We start from the raw sequence: 15,817 nt of genomic DNA, 5'->3' as shown, positions 1-15,817 counted from the left end.
TGTCTGACCATCGGTTGCCAGATGAAAGGTTGTACTCATCTTCAAAGTTGTACCCATCAACTCTTGCAGTTCTTGCCAAAACTTGGATATGAACCTCGCATCACGATCAGAAACGATATCTTTAGGTATACCATGTAACCGAACCACATGCCTCCTATAACTCAATGCCAGCTGCATCTTAGACCAAGTATCTTTCATGGGAACGAAATGGGCTGACTTGGTTAACCGATCAACAATCACCCAAATCATGTTGTTACCTTGCTGTGACCTAGGCAACCCCACAATGAAGTTCAGAGATCGACTCCCACTTCCACTCGGGTACTTCCAAAGACTGTATCTTACCTTGTGGTCTCCTTTGTTCACCCTTAACCCTTTGACAGGTCAAACATCTGGCTACAAACTCAGCTACATCTCTCTTCATGTTTGGCCACCAAAAAGTCTTCTTAAGGTCTTTGTAAAGCTTGTCACCATCCGGGTGAACTGAATAGGGAGTGCAATGAGCCTCCGTCAAGATCACTCTCTGCAACTATGCATCCTCATGAACACACCATCTCCCATCAAAACGAACACTCCCATCTGTATGGATAGAAAACCTGGAAACCGTTCCACTCTCTACCCTTGACTTCCACTCCTGAATCTTAGGATCAAGCTCTTGCTTACTCTTGATGTTCTCATACAACTCTGGCTCGATCGTCAAATCCCCGATGGTATCCCCCTTTCGTATCATAAAGATCCCCATCCTAGACAGCTCATCCCTCAACTTCAGCAAGGACATAGCTGTACATAGCGAATGAACGCTCTTCCTACTCAGTGCATCTGCAACAACATTAGCCTTACCCTCGTGATAGATGATCTCCATATCATAATCTCCGATCAGCTCCATCCACCGTCTCTGTCGCATGTTAAGCTCCTTCTGAGTGTAGATATATTTTAGACTCTTATGATTAGAGAACACCTTAAAAGTTGCTCCATAAAGGTAGTGCCTCCAAATCTTAAGAGCGAAAACAACTGCACCCAGCTCTAGGTCATGAGTAGGGTAGTTCTCCTCATATTGCTTCAGCTGTCTCGAAGCATAAGCTATGACTTTCCCTTCCTGCATCAAAACACAACCAAGACCATTCTTTGAAGCATCGATATATACCTCAAAGTTCTCACATCCCTCTGGCAAGGCTAGGATAGGGGCTGTGGTCAAGCGTTCCTTTAAGGTCTGAAACGCCGTCTCACAACTCTCATCCCAAACAAACCTAACTTCCTTCCTCATCAAAGACGTCATAGGCCGCGCTATGGTAGAGAAATCTTTCACGAATCTCCTATAGTAGCCAGCAAGGCCTAAGAAACTCCGAATCTCAGCAACATTCTTCGGCGATTCCCACTTGGTTACGGCCTCAATCTTACTAGGATCCACAGATACTCCCTTCTTAGATATCACATGGCCTAGAAAAGCCACCTCCTCTAACCAGAACTCGCACTTAGATAGCTTGGCATAAAGCTGATTCTCTCTCAAGGTCTGCAAGACTATCCTCAAGTGCTCCTCATGCTCTTCCTTAGTCTTAGAATAGACTAAGATATCGTCGATGAAAACAACCACAAACCTATCCAAGAACGGTGTAAAGATTCGATTCATCAAATCCATAAAAGCTGCTGGTGCATTGGTCAACCCAAAAGGCATCACCACGTACTCGTAATGACCATATCGAGATCGGAACGCTGTCTTAGGAATATCCTCATCTGCTATCCTCAGTTGGTGATATCCCGACCTCAGATCAATCTTGGAAAACACACCTGCTCCACTTAGCTGATCAAACAAATCATCAATCCTAGGCAACGGATAATTGTTCTTCACTGTGGCACGATTGAGCTCTCTATAATCGATGCACAGTCTCATACTCCCATCTTTCTTCTTTACAAAAAGAAATAGAGCTCCCCACGGTGACACACTATGCCTGATGTAACCCTTGCCTAGCAACTCATGTATCTGCTTTTTCAACTCTGCCAACTCTTTAGGTGCCATACGGTAAGGTGCTTTAGATATAGGACCCGTTCCCGGCTTAAGCTCCACGCTGAAATCAACATCCCTCTTGGGAGGCAAACTCGATCTCCTCGGAAAAACATCTTCGAACTCTCTCACCACAGATATCTCAGAAGCTGTCGGCGGCTCTACTCGGTGGTCTCTCACATGACAGAGAATCAAGGGACACTTCTTCCTCAAACACGACTTTAAAGTCATCACAGCTATGAACCTACACTTAGGCTTTACCACAAACCCTCTATATGACAGCCTAACACCCTTGGGACCCTTTAAGGACACCCTCTTTTGCCGACAATCTATCCTGGCATCATACTTACCCAGCCAATCCATCCCGACAATCACCTCAAACCCATCCATAGGAAACTCTAACAGGTCTACTGGTAAATCTACCCCTCCAACTACCATGGATACTCCCTTATACAACTTGAGACGCGACACAAACTCCCCTGAAGGTATGAACACAACATCCTTTACAACCTCAAACCTTCCCAAACCCATAGACACAGCATGACTCTTAGACACAAAAGAGTGTGTAGCCCCTGAATCAAACAAAACAAAGGACGGTACATTATGAACAAGAAAGGTACCGGTAACTACATGAGCATCATCCTGTGCTTCCTGCTTGTCCATCATGAAAAGCTTCCCACTGTTTTTCTGTTCTCCACCCCCGAATCAAGCATTGGAGGTACTTGGCTTGGCGCTCGCCGAATCTTGGGTGGTCTTTGTTGTTCGCGCCGATATGATCCACCACCACTGCGGTTGTAACCGCCCTGGTTGCCCTGTCCACCTCTGTTGCCCCATGAACCTCCCGGTCGGTTACTAGCAAAACTCTGAGTCGGCCCCTGAGAAAAATTCCTTGACCGAGCTCCTGAACAAGTGCCGGGCTTGTAGCTCGTGCATTCCCGTCTTTTGTGGCCTATCCCACCACAGTTGAAGCATGTAAGGTTAGAGTTGTCACTCACACTCCGACCTCCATTCTTTCCCCAGCCACGAGATCCACCCGAGAAACCCGCTCCACCAGAAAAAGCCTTAGCATGGTTGAAGTTCCCCTTTTTGTTAGCCGACTGACTGTTGCTTCCACTGTCAGCCTTCCTCTTTTTCGCAGCAGTCCTCTCATCGATCTCTCTTGAGAGATCTACCATTCTCTCAGCTTGACCCGCTCTCAGATACACTTCCTTGAGGTTAGTAGCAACCCCGGCTGGCATACGACTCACGATCTTAGCAGATAAACCCCTCTCAAAATGGAGAGCCAACCCTCTCTGTCCTAGCTTCATGTCCTCAACATAACGAGATAGCTCCAGGAACCGATGATAATAGTCAGTGACTGTCATCTCATCAGTCATGGTAAAGGAATCAAAGTCGGATATCATCTTGTGTCGGATATGCTCCGGCACAAACTGCTCCCTCATAGCACTCTTAAACCCATACCAAGGAATAGCTCCTTCAGCCTGGTAAAAAGCTCTAGCATCTTCCTTGACGTTTTGCCACCAAACTGCAGCTTCACCTCTTAGGTAGTACACTACCTGCTCGACGATCATGTCTTCGGGGCACTTAACCATTTCCATGAGAGCTTCGATCTCACGGTGCCACTTCTCGAGTAGCTTTGGTTCACCTACCGCATCATATGTGGGAGGGTTGAAGCGAGCAATGATGATGCTGAGCTGAGTAGCATCCATCGACTTCTCGTTCCCCTTTCCCACATTTTTGAGAGCTTCAAGGAGAGCCTCTTGTTGCTCAATCATGCGAGCAACCTCATCAAGAGTCGTCTCAGAAGCTTGGATCTGCGCGGGAGTTCTTTTGGGCGGCATTTTGAGCTGACAAGAAACAAGGAAACGTAAACACAAAAGCCTACGGCTCAAAATGTAACAACCTTCCGCCAAAAGAACACTCGGCCGAGTATACAACCATACTCGGTCGAGTAACGACTACTCGGTCGAGTATCCTAGATACTCGGTCGAGTATTCGACTCCAGAAGCAAACGACAAAAACTCAAAAACAACACTCGGTCGAGTAAAACAACACTCGGCCGAGTAGTCACTACTCGGTCGAGTATACTTACTTACTCGGTCGAGTTATCACATACAGTAGCCACTGCTACTCACTGCCAAACAATACTCGGTCGAGTGCTTGGTTACTCGGCCGAGTGCTCCCTACTCGGTCGAGTACCTGCCCTGCTCGGCCGAGTCACACAATAGACGGGTATACAGTATAAAGTTCTCTATCATGCTCACTATTCCCGCAGCAAACACATAACATCAAGGACTTAAATGCCACGTTATAAACATACCAGCATACAATTCATGCATATTCTAATTCCAACATAACAAACATTCACAAACCCGTCACCTCCACCATTTCTCCAATCACCACACTTACAAATTTCAACACATACCCTTTCAATTATCAACTATTACCAACATGCATCTTCACATACATGTACATACAAAACCTAACTCTCATCACACTTCCCCATGTTACCGGCTCGAGTTAATGAGGGCCAATTTGCGACTCCGGGACGTCTCCCGAGTCTTTGCGGTAGCTCCAAACAACTCTCCCCGGGTTCATTTTATTTAGACTCCCTAGGTTCATTAAATTCATTTGTTTAGGTGCCGGAATCTTTGGCTCTGATACCACTTTGTAACACCCCCTCATACCAAGGTGCCTTACCAGGACCACCTTACCATGAAAGTGTGTTACCGTCTCGGTTGCCCGAGGTTAGTACATATCAAAAGCGTCTGAACTAAGCACATTTAATAAAGTACTGTAAAGTATAAAGTTTACAACATCCAAATCCAAATACTGATTCAACAAAATACAACTCCAATGTCTGACAATAAAAGAAATCAAACTAAGACTCAGACGGTGATGCTATGACCGGTGATGACAACACTCCCATGGTCATGTCCCCAAGCTCACACTAGCAATACCTGTCAAGCCCGCTCACCATCCCCGAATGGATCACCGCAGATTCCACAAACAACAACAAAGGTCGATGATACTCAAATAATAAGACAAACAAACGAAGTAATCAACTGATCATCTCCAACTCCAATCTTTCGTTCTCACACAGTAACCGACTACACACCGAAGTGTGTAGCCCTGCCAGATTACCCATCGCAACAGGTAATCCTCGCCGCCAGTGGGTGACCGCAGCCGATCCCACCTAGTCCAGCTCCTCAACGAGCGACAAACAATCCCTGTCCATTAATGTGCACATCCCCTCCCGTGACGGGTTCCACGGAGGGCGAACTAGGGTGTGAAGCCACTCCTATAAGTGACTCCACCACAATCACAATCACACGACATCACAACCGTCACAACACCCTCACACCAACATCGTCACGACAATCTCCATACTCCGATGATCAACAGATAACAATAATCACACAACAAACATGTCTTAACAAAGAACAGTAAACTGAGTAGGGAAACCCTACCTTAGCAATCAACAGTGGAATGAACTCGAACAATCAGAAAGGCTCCTCTACGAAGTCTTCTCCTATACCATAATCACATAACACAATTACACATTGCACAACCCCCATATTCCCAATTCCGTAAATGTACACAGTAACCCCAACGAATACGAATAACATAGAGATAGAACTTACCAACAGTAGAATGAGGAATTATACGCAAGAACTCCGACGATTACACACACAACAATGCTATGGGATGATTAGGAAGTGATTAAGGAGAGATTAGGGTTAACGTAGAAATGATGAAGTTTGAAATGATGTTTAGAAACTGACGCGGGATATAAAAATAATCTTAAACACTTCCTAATCAAACCGTCAAAATAACACTCGCCAGACCGAATACTCGGTCGAGTAAAGTTATACTCGGCCGAGTATCCTCTACTCGGTCGAGTATTCACTATACTCGGCCGAGTATTCATCGGCAGAACCAAAACAACCCACAACAACAGCACTACTCGGCCGAGTAGGCTCTACTCGGTCGAGTAGTCACCAAAGAAAATCCGTAGTATTACACCCTCCCCCTTTCTCTTTTTTTTTTTTAGATTTAATGGGTGGTTGTCGTGGCGTTTTGGTGGGTCGTGTGGGGTTGTTGGTCTCGGTTGGCTGTTACTTTTTTTTTTTTTTTTTTTTTTCATTTTGAGATCTATGGTGGGTGGTTTTTTAGATGGTGGGTCTTTTGTGGGGATGGGGTGGTGATGATGTCGTGGCTACCGCCACTTTGTTTTTTTCCTTTTCGTTTTCAGATTTTTTTTTTGTATGGTGACTCGTGATGGAGGCGGTTGCAGGGTGACGTCATGGTGGTTGGTGAAAGTAGGGGTGGTTGTTGGTGGTTATTATAATAAAGTTTTAGCGGCATGGATTAAAGTTACAACGCATATGGACTAAAGTTACGTTTATATGGACTGAAGTTACGCTGACTAATTATACTTGCCAAAGACTTAAATTACAAAGTTTCAAAAATTATGACTAAAGTTACGATCGTAAAACATTAAAGTTACATTCATCAAATTGAAATTTATAAATTAGTAAAATTTAATAAATTGAAATTTTTATATTAGAATTTGTTCAAAAAAAATAAAGTTATAATTTATATTATTAAAGTTTCACTCGAAAAACATTAAAGTTTCAATCGTAAAACATTAAAGTTATATTTATAAATCTGTAAAATTAAATAAAATCAAATTTTAATATTAGAAATTGGTTAAAAAAAATTAAAGTTTCAATTTTTAACATTAAAATTTCAATTGTAAAACATTAACGTTATATTTTTAAATCAGTAAAATTAAATAAATTCAAATTTTTATATTAAAAATTGTCAAAAAAAATTAAAGTTTCAATTTTTAGTATTAAAGTTTCACTCGTAAAACACTAAAGTTAGATTCAAAAATCAATTTTATATATTTAAAATAAAATTTTATAACATGAAACTAAATTTTTATTAATAAAATTACCTTAAATATTAAAGTTATAATTATAAAGAATTAAAGTTACACTCATAAATTAAAGTTTCATTTATAAAACATTAAAGTTTCCACCTAAAATTTTAAAATCTCAACCATCAATCTTAGAAGATCAATGGCTAAGATAAGGACTTAGTGGACTCACCATTTTAGGTGGACTCATTTGAACTCCTCTCTCTCTCTCTCTCTATCTATCTATCTATCTATCTATCTATCTATCTATCTATCTATCTATCTATCTATCTATCTATCTATCTATCTATCTATCTATCTATCTATCTATCTATCTATCTATCTATCTATCTATCTATCTATCTATCTATCTATCTATCTATCTATCTATCTATCTATCTATCTATCTATATATCTATCTATATATATATATGGATTATTTAATGTAAATACTCCAAACTATTACTGATCTTCTTAAATTACTCCAAACTACAATATAACTCACAATATACTCAACTATCACCAACCTCATCTTTTAATAGAATTGTCCTCTTTCTAACCTGTAGCAGCAGGTTAACTCTAGTTACAGGACCCACTCATGGCCCTCTTCATTGTATTTCATCTTCCTCATTCATACTACAACTTCCCTCTATCAAAATTTGATGGAACACCCTCTATCAATAATTTGAAGATATTTGACATTAACTTACCAAAAAAAACAACCACCAAGAAATGGTAAGAGAATCCATGTCTGAGACAACAAGACCCTACTGCACCTTGAATTCACTCTCTCCTTAACCCAAATAGTAGAAATTTCGGAAAAAAGCGTCAAAAGGTGAGATAAATTAAGAGGGTTTTCTCTTATTCCAATCTTCTATCTGTCATACAACAATCAAGCGGAAACAGAAAGAAAAATCAAACTTTGTTAATTTAATTAGTTGAAAGAAATTGAAATTGTAAAAGACGAGATCCACAAATAGTTGGAAGAAATTGAAATTGAAAAAGGCTCTTTGGAATTTGCGTAGGCCAGGTCTTTGTCGTCGATTTTGCGTGTTGTTTATTGGTGGAAATTTGGTTTGATTGATTATTTTGAGGTTTTCTTGTCTTTGGTAATGGAGTATGGGTGCAAACTATGTATCGGACCTTGAAGATTAAAAGGGGAAGTAAAGGGGCAGTGCCTATGGCGACGTTGAGGCTTGCTTTGGTCGGCGACAGATCTGGGAGAGTGGCGGGTGGTTTTTTTAGGGTTTCACTGGTGGATTTTAGTGATGAATTTAGGTGTTGAAGGGTTGTGGATGGTAGAGGTTGTTTAAGGTAGGGGATGAAGATGAACTAAGGTAAGGGATGAAAATGAAATAAGGTAATGAATAAAAGTAGGCAACGACTTGTTTATCGGGTAGCCGGTCACCATAGATCATTTTGAGAAGAGAGTATTAAAAGTTGGGTATATTTTGAGATTTATTAAAGTTTAGAGTATTTTGAGAACACCGCCTATAGTTTGGAGTATTTACATTAAATAACCCTATATATATATATATATATATATATATATATATATATATATATAACACTGGAGGTAGAAGTTATATTTGAGTCATATTAGAGTTCTTTTTGGTACAAATATGAGTCTTCTCTAACACACTAATATTAGACTATTAGTAGTCCTATTACTCCTATTGCTATTTTAGTCGTTTGTTAGGCTTATTATATTACAAACTTTATCTTAAGTTTGATGGAGTTTGTTTACATTTAAATTATTTATTATTTATTATTTAAGCTAATACAAAAAATAAACCAACATGATTAGTTTTTGTATTAGTTTAGGATTGATATCATACCATAACACATTATTAATTAATTTATTGATCTATATCTTATATAAATATTTAATATCTTATATATTATCTCTTATATTATTTCACTTCATTAATTTATTGCTCAAAAGTCGTTCGAAAAACTTGGACTCTCTGTATCGCTCGGAAAAAGATAGATATAGATTTTGAGTCGGATTAAACGGGTCGCGGGTTGAGACTTTAATGTCTTGACTGTGAACAAACGGGTTAGGTTTACGAGTCGTGTCATATCTTAATGGGTCGAATAGTTGAGGGTAATTTCTTATTATGATACTGATTCATCTACTCGACGAGCCTATCTTCCCGAATCATCTCTACTTGTTATTATTCATTCATTCACTCTCATCAAGAAAAGCAACACAACTGGTAAGTGGTAATGGCAAATAACAGAAGCGCAAATGGCGACATACTAATGCTGGAGGCAGCACCAGACGCCGCAAGACCATGGGCAAGTGCATCCAACGCAGAGATTATCGACGCTTTGCCATACATTGACGACGACTATGCAAATCCTTCTGTTAAACAGGAAGTTGACCGCTTGGTTGAGGAAGAGATGCGTCGTAGTTCCAAAAAACCCTCTGATTATCTCAAGGATCTTCCTCCTCTTCCCAAGTTCAATCTCGAGGTTATTTTTCGTACTGTGCTTAAATGAACTACGGATTAATTTTTTAGGGTTTCTGTTTTACCGGGATTGTTCGTTGCCACTATTGTTTACCCTTCAGCTCTTAATTTAATCTTCTTATTTCTTCTTATTTATCGGCTTTGTGTTGTTATGGTTTATGGATTAGCGGTAGGTTTGACTCTTCGTTTGCTAATTCGGTGTCGTTTCTTGATGCATTGTGTTTAATTAATCGTGTGTGGGTACTGATGTTCTTGTCGAGTTATCATATCGGTAATACATTGCTTTTCAGCATTGTCATTCCAACCTTGTCTCTGTTACGGGGATAAAACTATTGTTTTTACTGTAACTGTGTAATGAAGCGAAGTTTCATCGGCATGAACTTGAATCAGTTTAGTGTAGTTTTCTACTTCATTAGTTAAATTGGCCCAAACTGGCAAAAAATATTTGGATTCAAGCAGGGATGAGTAAATTGGTTGACACATTGTGACGGTAGGAATATGCTACCATTATGTGCTTAGGTACCTAGAAATAGTTTCATACGATTAGTTTTGTAGATGAAGAGATTAGCCCTTTGTTTGGATACAAGTTGAGAGAGGTGAGGGTACGAGTATGGGTTTTGGGGAAGGGGAGGGGGAAAGGAATGCGGGTGTTTGGATACAATTTCCCTCTAAATTTTGCCTATTGTGGAGAGATTTTGATTACGCTTGGAGGAGGGAAATTGGAATATTGGATCCCTCCAAATCTCTCCCCCTCCATTTCCCTTCACCCTTATTTTCTATCCAAACAAGAGAATTTAAATCCCCTACTTTCCCTCCCTTTCCTTTCCCTCCAATCCCTCAATCCAAACAAACCCTTAGGGTGTGTTTGGATTGAGTGATTTGGAGGGAAAAGAAAGGGAGGGAGAGTATGGGATTTAAACTCCCTTGTTTGGATAGCAAATAAGGGTGGAGGGAAATGGAGGGGAGAGATTTGGAGGATACATTTTCCTCCTCCAAGGCATATCAAAATCTCTCCACAATAGGCAAGATTTGGAGGGAAATTGTATCCAAACACCCACTCCCCATTTGCCCTCCCCTTCCCTTCTCTCCCTTTCCCTTCCCTCCTTCCCCCTCCCCTCCCTTTCCCTCCACATTTACTATCCAAACACAGGATACAATTTCCCTCCAAATCTTGCCCTTTGTGGAGAGATTTTGATTAGCCTTGGAGGAGGGAAATTGGATCCCAACAAATCTCTCCCCCTCCATTTCCCTCCACCCTCATTTGCTATCCAAATAAGGGATTTTAAATCCCTTACTCTCCCTCCCTTTCTTTTCCCTCCAAATCAGTCAATCCAAACACACCCTTAGAGTAAGTTTATCAACAAGACTTTTCCTAGCTTTAAGACTCTACGGCATAAGCTTTTCACTAACTTTAATTAGTTTTTTATTAAGACATGGCTCAGAATCACCTAATATTATCGTTATTCCCAGGGGACAAGACCCATGCAAGTCGTAACAAAAGAGTTGGGATAATTACATTTACTATTCACAAGTCTTAAGTCTCAAGTCTTAAGTTGGGTTTTGGAAATCCAAAACTCAACTTAAGACTTATAAATAGTAAAATGTGAGTGGGGAAAAGGCCAGTGGGTGCCATATATGGTTGTAGAAATTTTTCGTGAGTCTGAGCATCAATAGTCTAGGAATAAAGTGAAAACATATGAGAGTCTAAACCGACTTAAAAATAAATTATAAATCGTTTAAATCTATCCATTTGGATCTGAGTGAGACTTTGTACTTTATCTCTTAGGTTTACCTCAAATTTTACTTATTCACTTTCTTTTTATCCAGCTTTAAAAGAAAAAAGAAAAAGATACTTTTACACATAGGAGCCATATATTGGATCGCATACCAAAAACCATGTGCCAAGACTTTTACCCTAAGGGTGTGTTTGGATTGAGGGAATTGGAGGGAAAGGGAAGGCAGGGAAAGGGAGGGGTTCAATTTCCTTTGTTTGGCTACAATATATATGGAAGGACGGAAATGAAGGGGGAGGGATTTGGAGGGATCCAGTTTCTCCTCCAAGGCAAACCAAAATCTTTCCAACCCCCTCCATTCCCCTCCCTCCCGTTCCCTTCCCTCCAACCCCCTCCCTTCCCTTTCCCTCCACTTTTGCTATCCAAACACACCTTTAACGCGACTCTTGTCTCTTGGATGTAAAAGACTCAACCTAAGAATTTGGGTTTTTATTGCAAGTCTTGAGGCAAGATTCATATAAGTCTTGAGACAAGACTCTCCTCAAGACTACATATAATGTTACCATTATTTTCCCTTTAACTCAACCTACTATACAAACAAGGCATAATGCATCCCATTTGCGTTTTCTTCTGACTCCCTCCTTCCAAAGAAAGCCTAAGGAAATGACTTGATTTTGAAAATATTTTTGGCTGATACCCAGGGAAATCTGAGTTTTCGTATTGGGTAACAGGATGTGTATGAAATAATTTTTCTCTGCATTGTAGACGCATAAGTCATAACCTATTGATACTCCCATCTCCTGTAAGTGTGTATCATGTATCCATATATGACAAAGAAGCTTCTACGGTGTTCATTGAGGTTGAGGATTGGTCTATATGATGCATAAGACATGCCATCGGGTTTTTGTCGTTCAATTGTTTCATGTTATGTGTCATCTTTCAGCTGCGAAGCATGATTTTAATGTTTCCATGATTTGTAAATGTAGTCGAGTATAATTTTGCTGCTCATTATTTAAAACTAACTCTTAAATTGTAAAGTCATATTTGTATTGAATAAAGGCCGCTACAGTTCGTATGCAACTGTTTTTGTAAAGGCTTTGAATATCACGGTGGGAACATTTTTTACTGCATTTTGATGCAATATTGGCATTTAGCAAGATTAAGTAGAAAATAGAGATTTAATACTATGCACGTCGCTCTTTGAAGAATTTGGTTAAATTTTGTTTGTGATACTCCCGTCATTTTATTGAATTAGCCAACTTTCCCCATGACAAAAAGTGGGTTAATCGGGCTAACTCAATAAAATAGGGGGAGTATGTAATATGTACTTCTATTGTTAGTTTCTGTAACTTCATGTGTTCATTTTAGGATCACCCAATGCTTGCCAGGGAGTATGAGCGAGTCAGGGCAGGGAGGCCTCCTGTGCCACTTGATACATCTCGCTACATACCTGATACACCACCAATTAACAAGCAAAATGATGAAACTGCTTGGAAGCAAGCTCTTCAGAAAGCTCAACGCCTGCTACAACATCAGGAGATTAGGTGATAAAAAACTTCATTCTGCAGAAATAAAACACTTCATATTACGTAAAAGCACTTCATATCAAGTACTTCCTCCATTCCATATTTGTTGTCCCCTTCTCCCTCTTTAGTTATCCCATATTAATAGCCTCTTTTCTAATTTTAGTAAGAAAATTAGGTGAACCTTCAACACTACCCTTGATATTTATCTATCACTCCTTCATGACAATAACATGGCTCTCATTCTCTTGGATTTAAGGGATAAAATTGTAGTGGAATGCAGGGGCGAAGGTATGTAGTAGCAAAGGGTAGCCATTGCAACCCCAATCCCAAAAAAATTAGTTGCAGTGATTAATTTTTGCTACCCCAACAAATCTGGAATATCTATTTAAATGATAAGTAAATAATACGTATTAAATGAGACAATAAGATGATTGTGTCTTAGTGGTGAGGATAGTGTGGATTTCCCTGGATACCTGGGTTCGAATCCTACTAGCTTGCAACCATAATTTAAGGGATATTTTTTCCGAGCAAATTACATATGGAGTCTCAAACATCAACCTTGCTAGTGAGCTTCTGTATTATAGTGCTAATTAATCAAATATATATATTAGTATTTTTTTTTAAAATGTTCAAAGATTACAATAATTAGACATCCAATGTTATTACTGATACGAAGTGACTATTTATGTTGGTTAAATAAGTCGGAGAAGTAGAAAACAAGACATGTTGATAAATTTTAAAAAGTTGGACTCTTGTTGAATTATATAAAAACTAAGTTAAAAAATTATAAAGCGATAGTCTCGATCCTTACAAAATGAGAAGTAGTTGGTGAATCGTAAATTCGTAATACGAAGGTTATAAGATGAAAAGTTCGAAAGAGAAAATAGGACTCTTATTAACTTAAAAAAAAATGAGCGATTAAGTAAATTTATCTAATTGTCAATTTTAATTGCGAGTTAATAATTTGGATTTATTATATATTATAATCATTAATCAGTGATTTTATCACGTGTGTCTAGCCGACGTAGGCTAGGAAAGGTCATTTCATCTCGAGTGAGATGGCGAAATAATAACATTTATTTTCGCTACCCCAACTTTAAAATCCTAGCTTCGCCCCTGGTGGAATGAAGTCTAACATGCTATTAATATTGCTGCTACTTTAAGTATTGTTAACTCGTTAACTCAGTTACTGAACCATGCCTTTTTGTTTTTTTTTTTGTATTTTTGGAACAACTTTCAGATTTATAAATTGTTTTTTTGGAGCTAAGATCTATTAACTGTTGAAGGATACACAACCTATGTTTGATTAGTAATATATCTTTCTTGTTTAATGGTTTACTGTATCTAGGCTGGAAAATCTTGATTTGATGGATAAGTATGGTCCTGAAGTGTGGAAACTCTACAATCAGTGGCTTGAAGCATCTCTAGCCAGGTTATTTCTCATGGCATCATGTGCTACTTTTATTTGATATGGGCATTTGGCTGTTGTAGTTCCCCAATTCTATGGTTTTTCAGGTTTGCATAGCATCTACATTTGACATAATTACTTAAATGGTAAAGGGATAATCCAAAGAGCATTGCTTAATGCCTTTCAAAGTAGAACGCCTGTGATGTAAGATATAATTTTAACTTGCGTCAATGACTCAATGCACCATGGATCCCTACCTATCTAGTTTTGGTGACAAACTGACAAAACGCTTGGGTGAAATATGTTCTCTATTAAATATAGGGGTATATTAGCTGACCCTGATTTTTTTGAAACTATTTTTTTTGTCATTGTAGTTGTTTTACTTGGGAGCCATGAACATATGACTATTTTCTACTGTGCATATGGTGATGCGACTGTTATTTGTTTATTTCAAAGTACAGCCGCCTTCCTCCCGCCAGCAGTCTTCTTTGTGGACTTTTAGGCGCTCAAACAGACTAACCATATTCTAATTCTAGTTCATTTACATTTACGGCTGACCTCAGATTATGTTAGCCCAGCCCTAAACCATATTTGGAGTTTTCGGGCTACAGTTTTGTTATTGACTTGTTACTGTCGGTCACACTATTTTCCTTAGGATGCAAGCAGTTGGTGGTGAACAAAATGAAAAAATCGAAACGGTCAACCGAGAAAGAAAATTTCATCAGGTAAAACTCAAAAGGAAAAATTTGTTACTCCATCATATGATCTGTTTACTGGAGTAACTGTTATATGGATGGTTTAATTTATCAGCAAAATGCCGCCAATGAGTTGAATGTCTTATCTACACAATGGAGAGAGCTTTGCTTGAAGAATATTGAAATTCAAGAAGCCGCTGCCAAAATAGAAAATCATCTCGAAGAACTTAGAAAAGAAGGTGTTGAAAGGTAGTTTACAGTGTTAATTTAGTTTCTTCCAACTTTTTAAATCTGAGACAGATTGGTGCTGATTGAATTTTTTGTTAATATGTGTTCAGAGGCTGGAACTTAGATGTTAATATGGAGAATGGCTCTTTGCTTCCTTCCAAGTAGTGATATACATGTTTTTCGTGTGATGAAATTGAGCACTTGGAACTTTATTAGTAACACACTTTGTGTGACGAATGGGCTTGATCAGTGCCTTGTCTTCCTTTTTTCTTGTATGGAAAACTGGGGATGCTGTGTCTAAATAGGGTGATGACCTTGTGTAATACAGAATAATTCACGAGGCTTTAATCGCATACCGTGAGTTTCTGTAATGTTCCATTCGCTGAAAATTCTTGTGAATTTGACTACTTTTATGATGTTTGAAATAGCAAGAAACAAACAATCTTCCTTATAGCTAATCTCTCATTTTACAAGACTAGTGCACGTTTAGAAATATTTGTTTTGTAATTTAGAAGTATTTTAGTGTAGAAATTGCATCTCTTAGCGGGTTGAGGGATTTGGAGGGGAAAAAAAAGGGAGAGAGAGTATGGGATTTAAAATTCCTTGTTTGGATAGGAAATGAGGGTGGTGGGGATTAGAGGGAGGAGATTTGGAGGGATCTAATTCTTCTCCTCCAACCTAATCAAAATCTCTCTACAATAGGCATGATTTGAAGAAAAATTGTATCCAAACACTCACCCTCCATTCTCCACCCCCTTCCCTTCTCTCCCTTTCCCTTCCCCCTCCCCTCCCTCCACTTTTGCTATCCAAACACACCCTAGGTGTATTTGGAT

At 39.2% G+C, this 15,817-nt stretch overlaps 1 protein-coding gene across 1 annotated transcript; it reads left to right on the top strand.

Moving 5' to 3' along the window:
- The first annotated feature begins 9,037 nt into the window (after positions 1–9,037).
- Positions 9,038–15,437, top strand: LOC141647802 (pre-mRNA-splicing factor SPF27 homolog). The gene is made up of 6 exons (XM_074456136.1): positions 9,038–9,398; positions 12,496–12,671; positions 14,002–14,085; positions 14,717–14,786; positions 14,872–15,005; positions 15,095–15,437. The coding sequence occupies exons 1-6, from the start codon at positions 9,150–9,152 to the stop codon at positions 15,147–15,149; spliced, it is 768 nt and encodes a 255-aa protein (XP_074312237.1). The 5' UTR covers positions 9,038–9,149; the 3' UTR covers positions 15,150–15,437.
- Positions 15,438–15,817: the final 380 nt, after the last annotated feature.

This window comes from Silene latifolia, chromosome 3 (genome assembly GCF_048544455.1).
Source record: "Silene latifolia isolate original U9 population chromosome 3, ASM4854445v1, whole genome shotgun sequence".
NCBI lineage: Eukaryota > Viridiplantae > Streptophyta > Magnoliopsida > Caryophyllales > Caryophyllaceae > Silene > Silene latifolia.
This window is presented reverse-complemented; position numbering and strand designations above follow the sequence as displayed.